Source organism: Malania oleifera, chromosome 6 (genome assembly GCF_029873635.1).
Source record: "Malania oleifera isolate guangnan ecotype guangnan chromosome 6, ASM2987363v1, whole genome shotgun sequence".
NCBI classification, from domain to species: domain Eukaryota; kingdom Viridiplantae; phylum Streptophyta; class Magnoliopsida; order Santalales; family Ximeniaceae; genus Malania; species Malania oleifera.
In genome coordinates this window covers 112,030,277-112,053,348 of record NC_080422.1, presented here as the reverse complement: position 1 = coordinate 112,053,348, position 23,072 = coordinate 112,030,277, and the positions used below count along the sequence as shown (strand labels likewise).

At 38.2% G+C, this 23,072-nt stretch overlaps 1 protein-coding gene across 9 annotated transcripts; it reads left to right on the top strand.

The window, feature by feature from the left end:
• The first annotated feature begins 16,059 nt into the window (after positions 1–16,059).
• LOC131157276 (sucrose synthase) lies at positions 16,060–22,486 on the top strand. Of its 9 annotated transcripts, none has more exons than XM_058111295.1 (14): positions 16,060–16,301; positions 18,122–18,256; positions 18,460–18,586; positions 18,686–18,837; positions 18,960–19,152; positions 19,512–19,847; positions 19,944–20,039; positions 20,135–20,308; positions 20,390–20,506; positions 20,622–20,788; positions 20,884–21,108; positions 21,198–21,761; positions 21,900–22,038; positions 22,174–22,486. In XM_058111295.1, the coding sequence occupies exons 2-14, from the start codon at positions 18,159–18,161 to the stop codon at positions 22,201–22,203; spliced, it is 2,418 nt and encodes an 805-aa protein (XP_057967278.1). In that variant the 5' UTR covers positions 16,060–16,301; positions 18,122–18,158; the 3' UTR covers positions 22,204–22,486. The 9 variants fall into 9 exon arrangements, with proteins under 9 accessions (XP_057967278.1, XP_057967271.1, XP_057967272.1 ...); XM_058111288.1 differs by having other exon boundaries at positions 16,230–16,538; XM_058111289.1 differs by having other exon boundaries at positions 16,259–18,001.
• The last annotated feature ends 586 nt before the right edge of the window (positions 22,487–23,072 follow it).

Below are 23,072 nucleotides of genomic sequence, written 5' to 3'. Positions count from 1 at the left end.
GTACTGCTCGGTCACCCATCCATTGTCCCCGACCTCCTCTATTATCCTACCTCCTCCAAGGCCCCCAGCTGGACTTTGCCTGAAAATCTGGAGGTGTGAGCCTCTTCCTCTGACTTTGTGTCACAGCGCCTCTCTGTAGGCCACTCTTAATCATGGTGGCTCTATCAACTATCTTTGAAAAAGTATGGGCTGGGAAGCCTACAACCTGCTCATATAATCTCTAACTCAGGCCCTCCTCAAACTTTTTTGCCTTTTATTCCTCATTTAGCACTAAGTAAGGAGCAAAGCGGAACAACTCAATAAATCTAGCGGCATACTGTTGTACCGTCATATGCCCCTGCGTCAAGTGCAAAAACTCTACTGCCTTCGCGCTTCTAACAGTAGCGGGGAAGTACTGCTCGAAAAAAATCTCCTTGAAGCGGTTCCACGTCATCTCTACAGGGTCAAGACTCTGCTCCTCTAATAATCTCGCTGATCTTCACCAGCATTTTGTCTCTCCAGTCAACTTGAATGCAGCAAAAGTTACTTTCTGCTCCTTAGTACAAAGGAGCACTGCCAACATGTCCTCAATATCCTAGACCAAATTCTCAGCCACTAATGGGTCGGCCCCTCCAGAAAATAATGGGGGCTTCATACGCATGAACTGCTTAATCGTGCAGCTCCGCTCCCCTGAACCCCTGGCCATCTCTGCCATTATCTGATGGGTGACGCTATGTAACACTGCATCGGGGTCACCATCGCCCATACTGGAAGATCCTGCCTCATCACCTACAGCATGTGCACTGCTACTCCTAGGCTCCATTTTGAAAATAATACAAAACGGTCTTAGAATTCTATCCTCATAATACCACTAATACATTTAACAAACTAAAACCCATAAAATAATCTTCTATAACCACTCATCTTAACATCCTCAATCTCAATTTAAGATTCAGTCCTACCACTCAGAAACAAGAACCGGCGATAGTTTACTATGAATTTCCTGAAGTCGTGACCCCAGGAAAATCACATAAAAAACCACGGAACTCCTGCCTCTAGGCCGCAAAATAGAACCCTAAATTTCAATCTTATTGTGATGACCCAAAAATATATATATACGATTAAATAATAATAATAATAATAATAATAATAATAATAATAATAATAATAATGGTCATTAAGTTAATATCAATACAGAAGTGCTTTCTGTAGGATCATTGATTCCATGTTTGATGCCTAAGAAAGATCTTATTTTAGCAAGTGCTCAGAGACCATTGCAGTTCAGTCGCTCTCTGGAGGTCGGCCTGGTCAAAATGGAATTTAATAAGATAAACATGATAGACATTGTTTGTACACTTAAATAAGTACATATACATAAAATAGTGCTTTGACAAACATATTTTGTAGAAACATATGGTAAAATAATAATAATAATAATAATAATAATAATAATAATAATAATAATAATATAGGTATCCTATGTGGGGCCCACAAGACTGGGTGGGGCTCACATGAGTCCCGAAGTTGTGTGGGGTCCACATGAGTCTCGAAGTTATGTAGGGCTCATATCGTGTGAGAACTATTGGAGTTACGTAGGACCCACTTGGGTCTCGAAGTTGTGTGGGGCCCACATGAGTTTTTGAAATTTAAATTTAATTCTTAAAAAAATAATACTAAAACATGACTTAATAATAATAATAATAATAATAATAATAATAATAATAATAATAATAATAATAATGATTTTAAAAAATAAAATAATTAATTAATTAAGTAATTAATTTTTTAAAGGGGAGTGGTAGCAAGCACTCCCACATGGCCTCCATCCCTATCACATACCTAACTCATGCCTAACCCATCCCATGTCCATTCTTTAATTTTAAAAAAATTATAATTTCACCTCTCTCCTTACACTTTTACAAATTCTATTTTCTTCCCCAAAATTTTCCTATAAATAAGAAGCTTTCAACCTTCATAAAAATTTTCCATAAATCAAATGCTAAATATATACATACAAGTATTTTCTTAAAACAAAATAGTTTAGTTTATCCCCTTACCTAACTATTGAGAAAGCCCCCAAAACAATCTAGTCTAACCCCCGTACGATTTCCTGACCAATACCCTGAAACCGAAAATTCTCAGTATTAAACTTTAGTAATTTCGTACGTACAACATTTTCTATAACAGCCACAAAGTCAAATTTGGTTTAAAAAGTCTTACTTCAACTTAGGGATGATTCCCAACGTTCACAATCAACACCTCTGGAAACGAAAACTCCTAGTATTAAACTTTAATATTTCAACGCGTATAACACTTTTCTCAACTGTCACAACTTCAAATTTGGTTTAAAAAGTCTTACCTCAACTTAGGGATGATTTCCAAATTGCTTTTTCCAACGATCCGCTCCGACAGATTTGCAGAGAACTTCGCCAGGAGCATCGTGGTGGCTTCGGTTTGTCGATCCGGCGTAAAACTGGCCCAGAATCGAAGAAAGAGAGAGAGAGTCGTAGGAGAGAGAGAGGGAGGGAGAGAAAGAGTCGTAGGAGAGAGAGAGGGAGAGAGAGAGAGAGAGAGAGAGAGCACTAGCGCAAGAAATCCAATTCCAATTGGATTGTCCAAAATTAAAGCAAACTTCCTAGAGAAGCTTGTACAATTTTATATATATATATATATATATATATATATATATATATTAATATCATAATAAATACTAATTAAAGCAAAACTTCTTGAAGAAGCTCGTACAACTTTATATATATATATATATATATACCTTTAACTTATATATATTACATATATATCATAATAACTTATTTATATATATATATATATATATGTGTGTGTGTGTGTGTGTTTCAATATATATATATATATATATATATATATATTTCCTTATCATACTATTCATTTTACTTGTTAATTTAATTATTTTATTTTATTAATTCATTATTTTATTATTATTTTAAAAAAAAAAATTTTAATTTTCTCGGTTACTACATTCCTCCCCCCTTAAAAGAATTTCGTCCTCGAAATTTACTGTTTCCGTAACTCGCTATCCTTTAATCAGTAGAAAGGGTCTACTCATTTTATTACCGACCCTAACTTATGGCGGAGGAATACCGTGATTACATTTCGAGTCTTGGAAGATTACATATACAAAAGAAAACTATTCTCCTAAAACTAAAATACTACACTAATTAAACCATTGCATGTACCTGCAAAAGAAACTACCTAACTACTTGCATTTTATCCCATCAACTTTCTTGGAATAGATGCGGATATCTCTGTCTCATCTGCTCCTCAGATTCCCAAGAAGCCTCTTCTACCGCATGATTCCTCCACAAAACCTTTACCTGAGGAATTTTCTTATTACATAGCCCCTGTACTTTCCTATCCAGAATCTATACTGGTACCTCCTCATATCCTAGTGAATCACTAAGCTCCAACTCATCATAACTGATGATATGAGAAGGATCTATAACGTATTTCCCCAACATAGCCACAGGGAATACTTCGTGGATCCTGAACAACACCGGAGGTAAAGGTAGCCTATAAGCTACCAGTCCCACTTTATCTAGAATTTCAAATGGACCGATAAACCTAGGACTAAGTTTACCCTTCTTCCCAAAGTGCATAACCCCTTTCATCGGAGCTATCTTCAAAAATACGTGATCACCCACATCAAACTCTAAATTCCTGCGGTGATGGTTAGCGTAACTTTTCTGTCGGCTCTGAGCTGCACTAATCCTGTCTCTGATAAGCCGAACCTTATCACGCGCTTGCTGCACAAGTTCTGGCCCCACTACTCGCCGCTCACCCACTTCATTCCAAAACAAAGGAGAACAGCATCTCCTACTGTACAGAGCCTCAAATGATGTCATGTCAATGCTAGACTGATAACTGTTATTATACGCGAACTCTACCAGCGGCATGAACAAAGTCCAACTACCCCCAAAGTCTAGTACACACGCTCTAAGCATGTCCTCTAATATCCGTATCGTCCTCTTAGTCTGCCCGTCTGACTAAGGATGGAATGTCGTACTAAATGATAATTGAGACCCCAAAGCCTCCTGCAAACTCCTCCAAATTCGGGATGTAAATCGCGGGTCTCTATCCGACACAATCGATACTGGCACCCCATGAGAACGTACTATCTCTTGAATGTAAATCTCTGCTAAACGGTTGAGGGAGTAGCTGATCTTGATAGGTATAAAGTGGGCGGTCTTAGTCAAACAGTCAACAATCACTTAGATGGCATTCTGGCCATGTAATGTTGTCGGCAGTCCTGACACAAAGTCCATCGATATATGATCCTACTTCCACTCTGGGATGAATAACGGCTGCAACTGCCCTGCCGATCTCTAATGCTTAGCCTTTACCTGCTGGCACGTCAAACACTGGGCTACATACTTGGCGATTTCTCTCTTCATGCCACTCCACCAGAATGTTTCATGCAAGTCTCTATACATCTTCGTACTACCAGGATGAACGGTATACAAAGATCTGTGAGCATCTTCTAAAATAGTCTTCCTGATCTCAGTATCTGCAGGAACGCATAATCTGGAATGGAACCGTAAAGTTCCGTCATCTGCAATACTGAAATCCTCCCCCTGACCCATCTGCACTCTGCATATCACCTCTGCTAATACTGGATCTTCCTTTTGAGCGGCTTTAATTCTTTCTTGCAGAGTATGATGTACCACTAGGCTCAATACATACTGGGAGATCACTCTCTACTAACTCTATGTCGAGTCTCTCCAGATCTATCATGATCGGATGCTGGATCCCCATAGCCTCCAACACTGGCTCCTTGGATTTCCTGCTCAACGCATCAGCTACCACGTTCGCTTTCCCCGGGTGATAACTGATGGTACAATCAAAATCCTTAATCAACTCCAACCACCTTCTCTGCCTCATATTCAGTTCCTTTTGTGTGAAGAAATACTTTAAACTCTTGTGGTCGGAGAAAATCTCACACTACTCGCCATACAGGTAATGCCTCCAAATTTTCAACGCGTGTACTACTGCAGCCAATTCAAGATCATGTGTAGGGTAGTTCTTCTCATATTCTTTCAACTGCCTGGACGCATACGCAACTACCTTGCCATGCTGCATCAATACACAGCCAAGTCCTTTCAAGGACACATCACTATAAATGACATACTCCTCACCCCCAGATAGGATAACCAAAACTGGTACTGTGACTAACCTCTGTTTCAGCTCTTGAAAACTCTGCTCACAACAGTCATCCCACTCAAATCTGACATTCTTCCTTGTCAGTCGTGTCAAGGGTCCTAACAAAGCTGAGAATCCCTCAACGAAACGACGGTAATATCTAGCTAGCCCCAAGAAACTCCCGATCTCCTAGACATTTCTCGGTCTAGCCCAATTCACTACTGCCTCAATCTTGCTAGGATCCACAGAAATACCGTCTCCAGATATAACATGCCCCAAGAGCACGATCTTCTCAAGCCAAAATTCATATTTACTGAACTTGGCGTACAACTTCTTTTCTTGAAGTGTCTGCGAAACTTGCCTCAAGTGCGTCTCATGCTCCTCATAGTTCCTAGAATAGATCAGTACATCATCAATAAAAACAACAATAAACTGGTCTAGGTATTGGTGGAAGACTCTGTTCATCAAGTCCATAAATACCGCAGGAGCATTCGACAATCCAAACGGCATAACGAGAAACTTGTAATGCCCGTACCGGATCTTGAAGGTCGTCTTTGAGACGTCTTCTGCTTTCACCTTTACCTGATGGTAGCCGGATCTGAGGTCAATCTTCGAATACACCCTTGTACCCTAGAACTGGTCAAACAAATCGTCAATACGGGCTAGAGGATACTTGTTCTTGATCGTTACTTTATTAATTTCCCTGTAATCTATACACATCCTCATAGTCCCGTCTTTCTTCTTCACAAATAACACCAGAGCTCCCCACGGAGATACACTGGGTCGTATGAAGCCCTTATCAAGCAGATCTTGCAACTGATTTTTTAATTCTGCCAACTTTACTGGCGCCATTCGATAAGGTACTTTGAAAATAGGCGATGTACCTGGAAGTATATCTATGGAAAAATCTACCTCTCGATCGGGTGGCAAGCCTGGTAACTCATCTAGGAAAACATTTGTAAACTCCTTTACTACAGGCGTGCTAGCAAGTTTCAATTCATTTTCTGACATCTCTTTAACCACAGCCACAAATCCTTGACACCCACTCAGCAGCAGTCTTCTGGCCTGAATAGCTGAAACTAGCTGAGGCGGGGATTGTACTTGCGACCCTACGAACTTAAATTCTGCTTCCCCTAGAGATCTGAATATCACTTCTCGTGCACGGCAATCTATGCTGGCAAAATTAGTTGCTAGCCAATCCATGTCAAATTTAACATCAAACCCGTGCATGTCCAACACTATCAAATCAGCAGACAAAGCCTTCCCTTGAACATCAACTAGACAACCTCAGAGCACCCTATTACACCTTACTACTGACCTAATCGGTGTAGATACCAACAATTCAACATCTAACAGTTGTGTTTCAGCCCCACATAATTTAATACACTCCGAGGATACAAACGAGTGTGTAGCTCCTGAATCAAATAATGTAATAACTTTAAAAGAAAACATAACAACCATACCTGTCACCACGTCACCCGCCGTCTCAGCCTCACCCGGCGTTAGAGTAAACACTCTGGCTGGAGCTGTATTCCTCTGCTGGCCTCCACGTGGTGCCTGATAACCTCCCCGGTATGGTCTAGGAGCTTGAACTGCATCTGGTGGAGTAGGGCAGTCTTATACCATATGCCCCGATCTACCGCAGCGATAGCACACTGGAGCTACATCTGGTGGGGTAGGATAATCCCGTACTATATGCGCTAATCTACCGCAGCGATAACACACTACACCACCAGCTCGACACTCTTCCCAGTGCCTCCTACCGCATGTCTAACAGACTAGAGGGCCCTGCCCTGTCTGCACCTCGCATCCTCCCGTCTCCTACCTCCGCCCTCTGCCATGATTTCCTATCCTCCACTGGCGCGGTCTATGACCCTGCTAGTAGCCGGTAGATGCAGATCTCTTCCTTTTTTCCTGCTCTTCTGCATCAAGACACTCACCAACCTCTGCCAAGGTTGCCTTGTCGACTAACTCAGCAAAGTCCTGGATCCGCAGCACCACTACCTGCTTGAATATACTCAGCCTTAAGCCTCTCTAAAACTGCCTCGTCATCTTCACCTCATCAAGAACAATGTATGGGGCAAAACGAGAGAGCTCGATAAAATGTGCTGCATACTGCTGGACGGATAGCTGTCCCTACTTCAGACTCAGGAACTCTTCTACCTTAGTCTCCCTTACAGTAGCTGGAAAATACTTGTCAAAGAATAGATCTTTAAACTGGTCCCATGTCATAGCTATCAGAGTCACCCTCTGCTACTCTAATAGTCTCACCGCAATCCACCACCTCTCAGCCTCTCCTGTCAATCTATAGGTGGCAAAGAGGACAATCTGTTCCTCAGTACACTGCAGTACAATCAAGATTTTCTCGGTCTCTTGCATCCAGTTCTCAGCGGTTACAAGATCAACTCCGCCTGAGAACACTAGAGGATTCATCTTCGTGAACTTCTCTATGGTGCACACCTGGCCTGCAGATGGACCACTCTGCTCCCTCGAACTCCTAGCGATCTCAGCCATAACCTGCTGAGCCACGCTATGTAATACCGCATCAGAGTCGGTCCCAACTGCACCTGATGGTCCTGCTCCATCATTGCCACTCGCATGGACACTATTTCCTTCTGGATCCATCCTAGAAAATAGCAGTTGCAATTCAGTAATCCTATCCTCATAATTTACCCACCTATCCTTATCATTTATCTTAACATTTCTAACTCATTTCTAATCCCCAGTCCTACATCCTAGGAACACAACCCGACAATAGCTTACTATGGTTTTCCTGAAATCGTCACCTCAGGAAAAACACAGAAACTACCACGGAAGTCCTGCTTCTAGACTATAGAACAAAACCTCAAATCATTTCCTAAATTCTGGTATTGTCTCTGCTGCACTCTAAAGTCTACAAAACCTAACAACCTAGGCTTTGATACCAAGCTGTCACGACCTGCTTATTTTTCTCATTTTTAAAAAAAAAATAAAAATAAAATCAATATCATATATCTCAAAACCTAGCTCAACCAATCATAATCCACCTGGACCCGTGGGTACCAGGGATACATCAGAACACAATTGGAAGCCTAAGCAGCAAGAAATATATATATTCACAATATTGTAAATACAAAACATCCATCATTTTACGACAAATACCAGAGCCACTACAACCACCATATTTCCATATATACATCTCAAAAATAAGACCTAAGGACATTTCCCCAAAAATCTAACTGTCCCTACAAAACTTACCCTTCAAAAGGGCAGATACACAGCACTAGTTTAGCAGGGCTTTTCCCACTCTCTTATATGGGGTCCCTGAAAAGTTAATAAGATTTAGGAATAAGACACCTTTCAGTAAGGGAAATAAACTAATACTAGTGTGTGGCAACATGAGTATTCTGTGTTTAACATATATCATACATAACATGTTCAGTATTGTTTATCAAATCTGGGAAAACATACATATACCATCAAAACATGGCAGAACATACTGCATTTTTCATAATCATATTTCATCTCATAATAATAATAACATAAAACATTCTTGGTAGGTTAGCTGGCTGTTGTCATGTATTACCCCACATGACTGGGTTGTGTGGCCCGAAGGCGGGACCTGACAATGGTTGGCCAACCACTATCAAGTCAAATAGTAGTTTGTAGGTCCGATGGGTCTGCCAGACCTGGTCCATACACTAGGGGCGATCAACACACTTTTTATAAACCACATCGACCATCCAATCTCATACCACTCCGTACAGCGGCGTTAACACAAATATCATGATCACGAGACCATGGACACATAGCAACAGTACCGTGCAAGTGCTAGCCTAGACCAAACCAACCAGGTTCTAATATCATATACATATACTAAAATCGTGATACATGAATATCTCATATCAATAATGATCAAATCAATCATATCATTTTTCACATATACATATTTCATGAAAATCATCGGCTCGTACGCCGGAATTACACATTTTATCATAGCTCAGCTCGTACGCCGGCAAATCATAGCACAACCCGTACACTGGCAAATCACATCCACATAGCACGGCCCGTACGCCAGCAAATCACAGTCACATAGCACGGCCCGTACGCTGGAAAATCATATAAAAATCTCGGCCCGTACACCAATTTTCCATCATAAAAATTCATATCATCCACATTCCCAGAAAACAGTATTTCACAACATTTTTACTCATGCCACACAAACGGATTTTCACATATTCAATCATACGATCATTTTCACAGTATTTTGCAAATATAACATATATATATATATTTATTTATTTATTTTCCGTAAATCAGATGCTAAATATATATATACAAGCATTTTCTCAAAACAAAATTAGTTTAGTTTATCCCCTTACCTAACTACTGAGAAAACCCCCAAAACAATCTAGTCTAACTCCCGTAAGATTTCCTAACCAATACCCTGAAACCAAAAATTCCTAGTATTAAACTTCAGTATTTTCGTACGTACAATATTTTCTATAACAGCCACAAAGTCAAATTTGGCTTAAAAAGTCTTACCTCAACTTAGGGATGATTCCCAACGTTCCCAATCAACACCCCTGGAAACGAAAACTCCTAGTATTAAACTTTAATATTTCAATGCGTATAACACTTTTCTCAACTGTCATAACTTCAAATTTGTTTTAAAAAGTCTTACCTTAACTTAGAGATGATTTCCAAATTGCTTTCTCCAACAATCTGCTCCGGCAGATTTGCAGAGAACTTCGCTAGGAGCGTCGTGGTGGCTTCGATTTGTCGATCCGATGTAAAACTGGCCCAAAATCGAAGAGAGAGAGAGAGAGAGAGAGAGAGTCGTAGAAGAGAGAGAGAGAGAGGAGAGAGAGAGAGAGAGAGAGAGAGAGCACTGGCGCAAGAAATCCAATTCCAATTGGATTGTCCAAAATTAAATCAAGCTTCCTGGAGAAGTTTGTACAATTATATATATATATATATTAATATCATAATAACTACTAATTAAAACAAAGCTTCTTGGAGAAGTTTGTACAACTTTATATATATATACACACACATATATATATATATATATATACACACACACACACACACACACATATATATATATATTTTTTCCTTATCATACTATTCATTTTACTTGTTAATTTAATTAATTAATTTTATTTTATTATTTTATTATTTCATTATTTTATTATTATTATTTTTTAAAAATTTTATTTTTTCCAGTTACTACATTATTCGTCATAATTTTTAGAGTAACTTTTCCTAAAATTTTCCTAAGTTTTGAATACTCTAAATGGCCTAATAAAAGTTTAAATTATTAAACTTACCCCCGATTTAGGATTGATACCTCGGAGCTCCAATTGGAAAACCCGCTCCGGCTAGATTGTAAAAAATCTTCCCATGAGTCTCCTGGAATTTCCATTCGTTAATGGGGCTTATAGTTTAAGAGAATTTGAGGTAAGTTTGAGATTTGGTCTTACCCCAGGAGATATGCCTACATCGCTCCCACGACAGATCCGCTCTAGTAGAAATGTCGGTGGCGACGAGTAGAGCCCAATGGTATTTTTGGATTTTCGATCGACTGAAAAACGGAGACGAGATGGAGGAGATTGGGAGAGAGGAGACGAGGAGAGGGGGACGTCCTGCGCTGCTATTTTTTTTTTAATTCTTAGAAAGTTACTTCCTTAAGGTTATGTATATCATATATATATATATATATATATATATATATATGTATAATAATATTAAATTATTATTATTATTATTTTATTATATAATTTAATTAGTAATTATTAATTAATTAATTAATAATTTTTAAAAAAACTTTAATTTAATTTAATTTTTTAATTAATTAATTTTTTTATAAAATTATTATTATTATTATTATTATTATTATTTTAAGATTACTACACATAACTCGGCCCGTACGTCGGCAAATATATCAAAATATCGGCCCATACGCCGATTTTTCATTATTAAAATCCGTATCATTAACACATTCCCAGAAAACAATTTTTCAATAAAATTTCTACTCATACCACACTAAATAAGTTTTTCATATAATTAACATACCATCATTTTTAGTAATATTTCCCAAATATAAAGCATTTATATAAATATATTTATTTTCCTGAAATAAAATGCTATAACAATATACATATTTTTCATAAAATACTAACTTAGTTTATCCCTTTACCTGTGTCTTGAAAAACCCCTAAATCAACACTCCTACACCCCCAGGGTTTCCTGTTCAACACCCTGAAAACAACATTTCCCAGAACTAATGTTCAATATTTCTACGCGTACAACACTTCCTACAATTGTCAAATAGGCAAATATTGAGTAGAAAGTCTTACCCTAGATTTGGGATGTTTTCCAACTCAGGCCTACCAACGATCCCCTCCGGCAGACTTGCAGGGAACTTTCTCAGGAGCGTCGTGATGGCTTTAGATCATCGAACCGACGGAAATTTGGCCCAAAAACTTAAAGAGAAGGAGGAGAAATCGAAGGATGAGAGAGAGAGAGAGAGAGAGAGAGAGAGAGAGAGAGAGAGAGAGAGAGAGAAGTTCTGTGCAGGAAAATGTACTGAAAAATCACGTTTAACCCTATTTATACTACGAGACTCGTCAACGAGCCACGTCACCTCGTCGACGAATTTCAAGTTTCCAAAAATCCTCTCTCGGTATCTTCTCGTCGACGAGACGGAACTTCGTCGACGAGATCCTAAAGAACCCTCGTTGACGAAGCCCCTGTGTTCATCGACGAAGTCGGCTGCCTCCTTCCGTTCCTGTTTTCATTTTTCTTTCTATTTTATTATTTAAATACCATTATTTTTCGGGTCGTTACATCACATTTCCCCCAAATCAATCAATTTAATTCCCAGAATAATAATTATTTTAATATTTTCTAGACTCACACACCCTCAATACTAATTAAACTTTAAAAATAAGTAACGTATATAATTTCACTATCCTACCCTAGCCTTGAAGTGGTGTTTAGGAAACCCAAATTAAAAATCTGTTCTGATTAAAATGACGAGGATCGGAGCTATGACCCCATGGTGGTGTCCGATCGTTGATTTGGCTAAAGATTTAAGGAGAAATTGAGGGGAGAGAGAGAGAGAGAGAGAGGTTACCTTACCCCTAGGAGTGGTGCCTACATCGCTCCTACGACAAATACATTCTGGTTAAAATGTCGATAGCGGAGAATGGAACCCAGGGGTATCTTCCGTTTTTCTATCGACGCCCGTTTGACCAAAAAAATCAAGGAGAGAGAGAGAGAGAAAGAGAGAGACGGAGCTTGTGTAGGCTCCTCTGCTTCAAGATTTTTCCTTCCTATAATATTATATTACATTATATTAATATATTATATTATATTAATTAATTAATTAATTAATTATTATTATTATTATTTACATTTCCATGCATATTATTTTTGGGGTTGTTATAGGTATGTTATCCACCATTGTTGTAACTTACATGGTCCTTAACAAGTGGCATGCAAGTAAAAAAAATACCGAAACCAAGTTCCCTTCCCTCTCTTTCATTCAAAAGTAAAGGTTTTGGGTTGGTGGTGGCACTTCTTGTTGTTATCAACAATTGAAGAGCAATAAAGGATTGAGTACTATGATAAACAGGTGGGTGGATCAAGTCCATATTTGAAAAGTCATCAAATCACTTCAATGATCTTTAGATCGATTGAGGTTTGTTTTATGATAGACTATGTTTTCTGAATGATTCTCTTCTTTGATTAAAACTCCTAAATTGCGATATGTTTCAAAGAAACATTCATGACAAAGAAGTAAAAGAGTCACATAGTGCTTTGAATGCATGGCGTTTCGATATGTTACGATCACCATCATTCACTAGATCGAAGCACCTGCATGCACTATCTATCATCTACAAATGCATGCAATTGGTACATGGTGGGTCACATGGAAAGGAGAACATTAAATTTAAGAAAAAACAACATGAGATGCGTGGGCCTCACAAATTTTGTTGTGTGATTATTAAATTTATTGGTTGTGGTTGTATACATGCCAAGGATTGAAATATGAACCACGAGGCTTCAAGTCCAGTCTAATCTAACCACCCACCAAACTAGTCCAAGTTCATGATGTCTTTCTTCTATCGATTCTCCCATGATCCAAAGGTCGGACTACCTTGCATATTTGCATTGAGGTCATGTTGGGGGGGGGGGGGGTAATATGTTTTTTATTAGAGGTTTAATTAAATTACACATCCTCGCTTTTTTATTAAGAGAAATTATTAGGTAGATCAAATCTACCACATCATTCATAAATTAACCCAATAAAACAATAACAATTTATACACTAGACAATACAAGCAAATCATTCCCAGGGTGTAGTTCAGGTGGTAGTGCGCGCTGCGGGAGTGCCTCTCACGAGGTCAGGTGTTCAAACCCTCCCGAGTTCGTTTCCGCCCCTGGATTCCTGAAATTTACCTCCCTTTGGAGTTGTGGGATTGACTTCAAGGGGCGCAAGATTAGTCATGTGGACCGTAAAACAGACACGTGAAAACCCGATGCGTAATAAAAAAAAAAAAAAAATACAAGCAAATCATGCTTAACTTTTTTATTTTTTAGAATAAATAAAAAGGTTCATAAAAAAGTTCCCTTTCCATAAAATTTACAAAAAGAAAAACCAATATTCGGAGTATCAATTAGTGATTTTTGTAGATTCAATTCAGTGCATTGAAAATATTTATCTTTTATCTAATAAAAATATTAAAATTTTTAATCTATTTTTTCATAAACAAATTAATGGAATTTTCATATATTCACAAAACTATTCAATCATACAGTTATTTAAAATATATTCTAAATCTTTTTATGTCATCATAAATTTTATAAAATATACATAAATAATAATTAATTAAAACATTTATTAACGCAGCGCCAATGGAATTTGTCCAACTGTCTCTCCCTCCCGAATTTACCCATTCTCAGCTTCTTGGTTTTGACGTGGACTCTGAGCTACCCTATTTTATATATTATATAATTAAATAACAAAATATATATTTTTTTAAAAGGCAGCTGTCGTTAAGTTTGAGGATAGCACGGGGGAGGCACGTGGGTTGTTAGGTGGTTAGGGCTGTTTTGAGAAATTCCTGTGTACTCCCTCAGGTAAATAAATAAGAGAGAAGAAGAAGAAGAAAACAGCAACCGCTGGCCAATGGATTTCGCCCACCTGTATGCTCTGCCACACCTACACAGGATTAACTTAATTACAACTACTCATTAATTAATTTATTTGTTAATTAAATTTTAATAATTTAATTAAAAAATTTAGGATTAAAAATCTATTTTCAAGTTGAAATTTATTTATCTTTTCTCTAAACTTGAACCTTGTCAGTATTGATTACTATCCTCAAATGCATTAATTAAATAATTATAATTATTAATATAAAATAAATAAATAAATAAAGGGAGCATATACCTGGGGACCCACACAGCTGTCACCAATTAGGACTCGCTTGTTCATCCCAAATCTTCAATATTTAAATTTAATTAAATGTCTAAAATTCTAAATAAACTATTTTATATTTGGATAATCTTCAAATTTAAAATTATATTGAATTTAAATAAAATATAATATAAAATTATATTCAAATTTAGTCAAAGTCATCCAAATCAAAATCTAAAGTATAGCAATATATTTAAAGACTTTACATTCAGAATCTTAATTTTTTTTTAATTATGGAATGTGGTCATATATTAATTGCAAATTTATAACTTTAGTTGTTTAGGTTTAATATATACCATATTATTATGAACAAAAGATATTGGCTGGTCCTGCCATTTAATAACAATATATTAACTTTTTAAAAAAGTTTAAAAATTTTTAGGACTTTTGTTGAAATTTATTAAGAAAACACAAATTTTTTCTTCTAATTTAAAAAAATAAGTTTTTGAAGGGAGATTTATGTTGTTTTGAAAAATCTCGCAAGAGATTTATGATATTTTTAAAATCTTAGGAAAGATTAATAGAATTTTTAAAATATGAGAGAATGATTCGTATATTAAAAAATAATTTCAATAATGTGAAAATGAAATTAAAATTCATTATTAACCCTTCAAAAAAAAAAAATTATCACGTGATACCATAGTCTAATTCTTATCCTTAGGACTTTGAATGACTTGGCAAGGTTAAAAAAGCAATATAATTATTATATAGAAACAAGCATAATGTTGACTGGCACATACAAAAATTAATTTACACGTTTTTAATCCTTAAAAAATTATTAGAATAAGCTTTATATAATTAATTAAATTTATTAATATTTTTTTAAAAAAAATTAGGACACATTTAATTTTGGGAGATGGTGTTTTGTTTTGTTTTTTTTTTTTTAAAAATTCATAGAATTATCAGTATTTGTTATAAATTATTATTTTTAATTTTTAAAGTAGAATGAATTTTTTTTTTTTGGTAATTAAATGGAGCATGAAATATTAAGAATTGAAATTGTTGAAAGTGGGAGTGACCCTTCCGTACCTCCGGCAGCCGAGCCGGGAGTGGGAGCCATCCCCATCCCATCCTGTCTTTCCCCATTTCACGCCACGGGGCCACCTCCACGACTTCTCTTCTCGCCACCCCCTCCCCCTCCCCCCGCTCGCCACGAAACAAAAAAAATAATATTCCTTTTTACCTTTTTGAAAAAAAAAAAAACAGGCGAAAAAAAAAGTCATCACGAAAACGTTGACCCATGGAATTACTATAATAATAATAATGAAAAAATAAAGGAAAGAGAGTGGAAAAGACAAAGGGAGGATTGGGATTGGTCGAATAAAACCGAACCCAGCAGAACCAGAGGACTGCTAACATTTTTATACATATTCTAAAAAATAACAAAATATATTATTATTATTATTATTATTTTGAAAAAAGGGAGAGGAGGTGGAGGAAGAAGAAAAAGAAAAAAGCAGGGTGGAAATGAAAATGAGAGGAAAATAATAATAAAATAATTAATAGGAAGATGGGATACAGAGGAGGTGGAGGGAAAGCGGTTTTGGTAAAAGAAGACTACTGGATTTTGGTGAAACCACAGGAAGGGCGGTGCTGGTTTTGTCCAGGCACAAATACCACTCTTCTGCAGCTTCTTTTTCTTTTTCTTCTTCTTCTTCTTCTTCTTCTTCCTGGGAAGGTAAGCAAAGCTGGCCGTGGGGTCTTATAAGTACCTAGCTTCCATCCTACCTCTCTTCACATCCTCCGTTCATCTTTGAAGATCGATCGACTCTGTTCTTTATTTCGCTTTCTTTATTATCATTACTTAATTATTTAACTAATTTATACCACTGTGGCTTGTCTGTGTACACCCCCTGCCCTTCCATCTTCTTCTTCTTCTTCAACACCCCCCCCCGCCCCCCCACCTCTGCCAAAGGTAAAATCTGTCGTCGACGATCGATGCATCCATATGTCTATATCTATGTATCTTTCACGCTTCATGCATGTTTCAACTTTTGATCCCCAGTTTCTTAATTAATTTCTAGCTCACTTTAATAATTAGTTTAATTAAGAAGACACAGCTACACTGCTACGCCCCCACCCCCCGTATACTTTCTATCCATCTTCTTCGTTAACCATTTCTTCCATTTTCTTTTTTATTATAATCTTTACTACTACTCCCACTGCTACTGCACACGCACACGAGCTATGTGTATATATATAAATATGTTAAGCTTCTGTAAGTGGATCTAACACTAGCACTAGACACACTTGACACCCCGAGAGTACGATTGGAGAGTTAGGCCTGAACGCAATGCAAAGCACATGGTTGGTGATGGATGGCAGCATTCCCCCACCAACCCACCAACCCTTCCCCCCATTATCCAATAGACATTCTTCATTTCTTCTTCCTCCCCTGTTCCTTGTTCATCGATCATACGTCTCTACCTGCACCAGATTAATATAAGGCCCCACCTCTCAACCAAACTCCAAAGTCATATGTATCCTTCCTTATCCATAGACCGCTTCCGACACAAGCCAATGTCTGTACGTCTTTATACAGAAATGTCCTGACTCCTGATCCATTCTACCCGCATCCATCCCTATTTTTCACTTCCCTTAATTCGCATCCCAAAGTATGTGAATTCTGAGTTCCTCTGGATTTTACCCTTTTCACAGTGTGAGTTGTTGCGGTGGTTCTGTTTAAATATCCGTAGTGACCATCTTTTTTAGATCCATCTTCTCTGCCCTGTTTTTAAAAAATCTCTGTAAGTTTGGACTTCTTCTTCTTCTTCTTCTTCATGTTCATGAGGTTCTTAGTGGGATGATCACAGGATGTCATTTGCTTTCATCCATAGAAAGTTCTAGAAATCGACCATTTGTTCATGTAAATGATGAATCAAACACGATCTGGTTGCCTTGTCTGTAGGCGCTAACATTGCACTCTTTATAACGCGCAGATCAGGACTGGGTTTGGCTATTTTCTTCGTTTTGACTAGTTTTCTTCCTTTGGGGGCGCCGTTTTTTCTGATCATGTTTCCCTTACAACCTGTTTTGTCTGAATGTGTTTCGTCATCCTGTTCATCTTCAATTTTCTTGTTGAGAATGTTCTGAACTTTCTCCTCCTGTTTTTCTTTCCTTTGTTTGTTTTTTTTATTTTTTCGTGAACCTTGATTCTGTGCTGAGGTTCGTTTGTACTGTAATTTCTGCCTGTCAAAGTTCAGCAGATCTTATAATATTTCTAATAAGCGTGATCCATTGCCAAAGTCGAATTCAACTATAAATTATATTTAATATTAATATATTTACATTGCATGGGGTGGTAGATGTTGAAAATTTTGCCCTTCTAGATGATGTATCAGTCTTACACAAACTTTCTTCTTTTATCCAAGAAAATTGGTAATCTTATCGACATCAAATTTGACCCTGTTCATTCTCCCATCCCCTTTTTAAAGTAGAGGTTTGGATAGCTCAGATCCATTGATTTTAACATTTTTCTTTTTGTGCTTGTGCTTGAAGCTTTTCTGAGACTTAGCTAAGAATTCGCAGAGAAGCCATGGCAGAACGTGCTCTGACTCGTGTTCACAGCCTCCGTGAGCGTCTGGATGAAACTCTGTTTGATCATCGCAATGAAATACTAATGCTTCTTGCCAGGTACTGAACTGATGCTGCCATTCATCATTAAGCACGGAAACAGTACATCTCTAGAGTTACTCAATCTAAAGTTCCTTAAATTTGAACCATCCATCTTGATCCGCTTAACATAGAGAACACAGTAACTGCTCATCATTGTCTAGTTCCCTTGTTAGCTAGGCATGATAAGTTTGCTCACGAAAACTTTTTTGTGGTTATTTTAGAATTGAAAGCCATGGAAAAGGGATTTTACAGCCCCATCATCTTCTAGCCGAGCTTGAAGCAATTCCCAAAGGGGAGAGGCAGAAATTGACTGAAGGTGCATTTGGAGAAGTCTTAAGATCCACACAGGTAAGAATGTTAGGAATTTGATGCTCAACATTTTTTTTGCTTTTTATCTCTCTAAATCACCCCTTGCCCAACTTTTAATCTTGAGTATGAATTTGTTAGGAAGCTATTGTTTTGCCTCCATGGGTTGCACTTGCAGTCCGTCCACGGCCTGGTGTTTGGGAATATATTCGTGTGAACATTAAGGCACTCGTTGTTGAGCAGTTGCGGGTGGCTGAGTATTTACATTTCAAAGAAGAACTTGTAGATGGAAGGTACATATATTTCTCAGATCTTCGTGTTTTTTCTGTGTAGTAGTAATTTCTTCTGTCGGGCTTTTTTTTTTTTCATCTGTTTTGGTTGATCCGATGTAGTTCCATTGGTTGATTTGATGCAGTTCCAATGGCAACTTTGTGCTGGAGTTGGATTTTGAGCCATTCACTGCTTCTTTCCCTAAGCCGACTCTCTCTAAATCAATTGGGAATGGTGTTGAGTTTCTCAACCGACACCTGTCTGCAAAAATGTTCCATGACAAGGAAAGCATGCATCCGCTTCTTGATTTTCTCCGAGCCCACAACCACAAGGGAAAGGTAAACTCGTTGCCTTAACTCTAATTTTATGTTTTGTTATCGTTGTTATGCTTTCTTCTTTATGGTAAGAGTACTGACAGAAGAACCAGTAAAGCTAGTAATGCATAACAAAACTTGAACATTGAATTTCACTTTCTGCCATGAAGTTTTGATTGCATTCTTCCATCAGTGAATGTTGCAGCTTTGTTTGCTGCTTCTGTAATGTACAAATGAATAGGCATTTCAAGGATCTGCGTATTTGAAAACATTATAGATCAAACGTCTCGATTTCTCCCTATGTATTCTAGTTCATTATGAGAGTTTTAGCCATAAATTTAGAGACGGAATTTGATGACCTTGTTTGTTATGCCCTTGTGTAGGCAATGATGCTGAATGATAGAATACAGAACCTAAATTCTCTTCAATCTGTTTTGAGAAAGGCAGAAGAGTATTTGTCTGCACACGCTCCGGATACGCCATACTCTGAATTTGACCACAAGTTCCAAGAGATTGGTTTGGAGAGGGGGTGGGGTGATACTGCTGAGCGTGTGTTGGAGATGATCCATCTGCTTCTGGATCTTCTGGAGGCTCCTGATCCATGCACTCTTGAGACATTTCTCGGGAGAATTCCAATGGTTTTCAATGTCGTTATTCTTTCTCCTCACGGTTACTTTGCCCAAGCTAATGTTCTGGGCTACCCCGATACTGGTGGCCAGGTGTGCACTCTAATGAAGAACCAACCCACCCCAATCTCATAGCTCTTTCATGGAAAAAATGCCTCTAAATTTAACTTATTGGGCCAACTTCTGCAGGTTGTTTATATTTTGGATCAAGTTCGTGCCCTGGAAAGTGAGATGCTTCAACGTATAAAGCAACAAGGCCTTGATATCACCCCTCGAATCTTAATAGTAAGCTTTGCTGGAATTTTTGTGCGAAGCTTGTTAATAGTGTTGCGTTAACGTGAATTTGTTCCCAGTTTTTATGCTTTTGTCATCATGTGTAGGTGACTCGGCTGCTCCCTGATGCAGTGGGAACTACTTGCAACCAGCGGTTAGAAAAGGTTTTCGGAACGGAGCATGCCTATATACTTCGAGTTCCCTTTAGAACTGAGAAGGGCATGGTCCGTCAATGGATCTCAAGATTTGAAGTATGGCCATACCTTGAGACTTTCACTGAGGTAAAACATCTGATTTTCCTCAGCCTTCTTCGGCTTCTATTTTGGCTTCTGGCTAGAACCTAAAGGGTGATTCTGTTTTAGGATGTTGCCAATGAAGTTGCTGGAGAGCTGCAGGGCAAACCGGATCTGATCATCGGCAATTACAGTGATGGAAACATTGTAGCCTCTTTACTTGCACATAAATTAGGAGTTACACAGGTTTGTCTTGTGATGTAGTATGTTAAAAGTGATTTCCGCTAGTTTTGACTGTTTATTTTTGTGTCTCTGGAAATTCTTTATGCTTTTTTTTTTTTAATATTGCGCAACTCTGCAGTGCACCATTGCTCATGCCCTTGAGAAAACGAAGTACCCAGATTCTGACATCTACTGGAAAAATTTTGAGGATAAGTACCACTTCTCATGCCAGTTTACAGCTGACCTTTTTGCTATGAACCATACTGATTTTATTATTACCAGCACATTCCAAGAGATTGCTGGAAGGTAGTGTTTTTGGTATTTACATCTTATAATCGTCCTTCTGATCAATTTGTGCTTCTTTTGAGAATTTAAATTAGTTATTCCTTCAAATTTTCCAGCAAGGACACTGTCGGTCAGTACGAGAGTCACACAGCTTTCACCCTCCCTGGGCTCTATCGAGTTGTTCATGGGATTGATGTCTTCGATCCCAAGTTCAACATTGTCTCCCCAGGGGCAGACATGTCTATCTATTTCCCCTACACTGATGAGAAGAGGCGACTAACTGCCCTCCACCCAGAAATTGAGCAGCTTCTTTTCAGTGATGCTGAGAATGAAGAACATCTGTAAGTTCTTTCTTGTCCACCACTTGAATTTTTTTTTTTTCTTTCTTGCATTGTGTTGTTTGGTCCACTGAGACATGGTTGCCAAACAGATGTGTGCTCAAAGACCGGAACAAGCCAATTATCTTTTCAATGGCGAGGTTAGACCGTGTGAAGAACATGACTGGACTTGTAGAGTGGTATGGCAAGAATGCCCAGCTTCGGGAGTTGGTGAATCTTGTGGTGGTAGCTGGGGATCGCAGGAAGGAGTCGAAGGACTTGGAAGAGAGAGAGGAGATGAAGAAGATGCATGGGCTCATAGAAACCTACAAGTTGAATGGTCAGTTCAGGTGGATTTCATCCCAGATGAACCGGGTGAGGAATGGAGAACTCTACCGATACATTGCAGACACCAAGGGTGCTTTTGTGCAACCTGCATTTTATGAGGCTTTTGGATTAACTGTTGTTGAGGCCATGACCTGTGGGTTGCCAACATTTGCAACTTGTCACGGTGGCCCTGCTGAGATAATAGTGCATGGGAAGTCTGGTTTCCATATTGATCCTTACCACGGTGATCGGGCAGCTGAGCTCCTCGTCAACTTCTTCCAGAAATGCAAGGAGGACCCAACACATTGGGATAACATTTCAAATGGAGGATTGAAGCGCATTCATGAGAAGTAAGCGACAATTAAATGGCTTTTGCTTCTGAGTGTGCGCGTGTGCAAGGGAGAGGGAGTTATTTCTCATCCCACCCCCCTTTTTTATGAGTTTAATCAATCTAAGTTGTTTTCCTCCTCCTTTGCTTCATTTTGCAGATATACGTGGCAAATTTACTCAGAGAGGCTCTTGACATTGGCTGGGGTTTACGGATTTTGGAAGTATGTGTCAAACCTTGATCGCCGTGAGGCTCGTCGCTATCTTGAAATGTTCTACGCCCTCAAGTATCGCAAATTGGTAAGCTGTTGATTTGATTCTCATGCCCACATAAAGAACATATATAGATATATGGATTTTAATCATAATCAGCTGAATAACCCCCAAAACAAATAATTGACCGCTTCCATTCTTGTGTAATGTCTTTCAATTCAGGCTGAATCTGTTCCCCTGGCTGTCGAGTAAGATGGAAAAACAACCGGGTTGGCGCAAGTGGAAGGTTTTTGCGCGATGAATAATTGTCATTGTTTTAGATTTTGGGAAGAACATAACAGGCTTTTTTATTATTATTATTTTTTATTCCTAGAGTTTTTCTCTTCGTTTCTTTTCCCCCTCCTTGTATGGCAGTGTTTGCCTACTCAATAATGTCGTGCTTTTTTCCCCTTTGTTTAATTTCTCATTTGTAGAAGAAGATTGAATATTTGTCAACAAACATTCTCAACCGTAGCAATTGTTTCAAAGGTCTAAATCTGATTTTCTCCCAATGGTCGCATCTGCTGTTGGGTTGGCCAGCAGTCAATGGTGCGATTATTATGTTGGCAACAAAATCTGAGCGGATGACGGGGCCAGTTCCTTGAACTTTCTACTGCCGCCCCTTTTGATCTTATTCTTTCTTCACCGACCCTATTCCTATTGAGTTGAATTTTCAAATTGATCCTTCAACAGCGGATGAGGTTGGCGGTGGGCTTACCTATGCTGCGCCAGCCCTTTTCTTTAGGGGTTGACGAACATTTCAGATCAACCCCACATGGACCATATTCACGTTTATTATATATATATATATATTTATATATCGCCAAAGGCTCATCTTGTCTGTCCACATGCATCTGCTTCTTCATATAAATATATATATATATATATATATATATATATATATTTCTTGCATTGGAGAATGTTAAATCGTGCTCCGCGTCAAGTAGACAAACCTGAACCCTCTGATACTGAAAGCAACACCCAGCTTGGACTGGATTGGATTGAGCAGAGCATGCAAGCTCTCGAACCTAGCGCATGCCCAAATCCAATTGCAAGGGAAATGGATTGTGACATTTTTATTT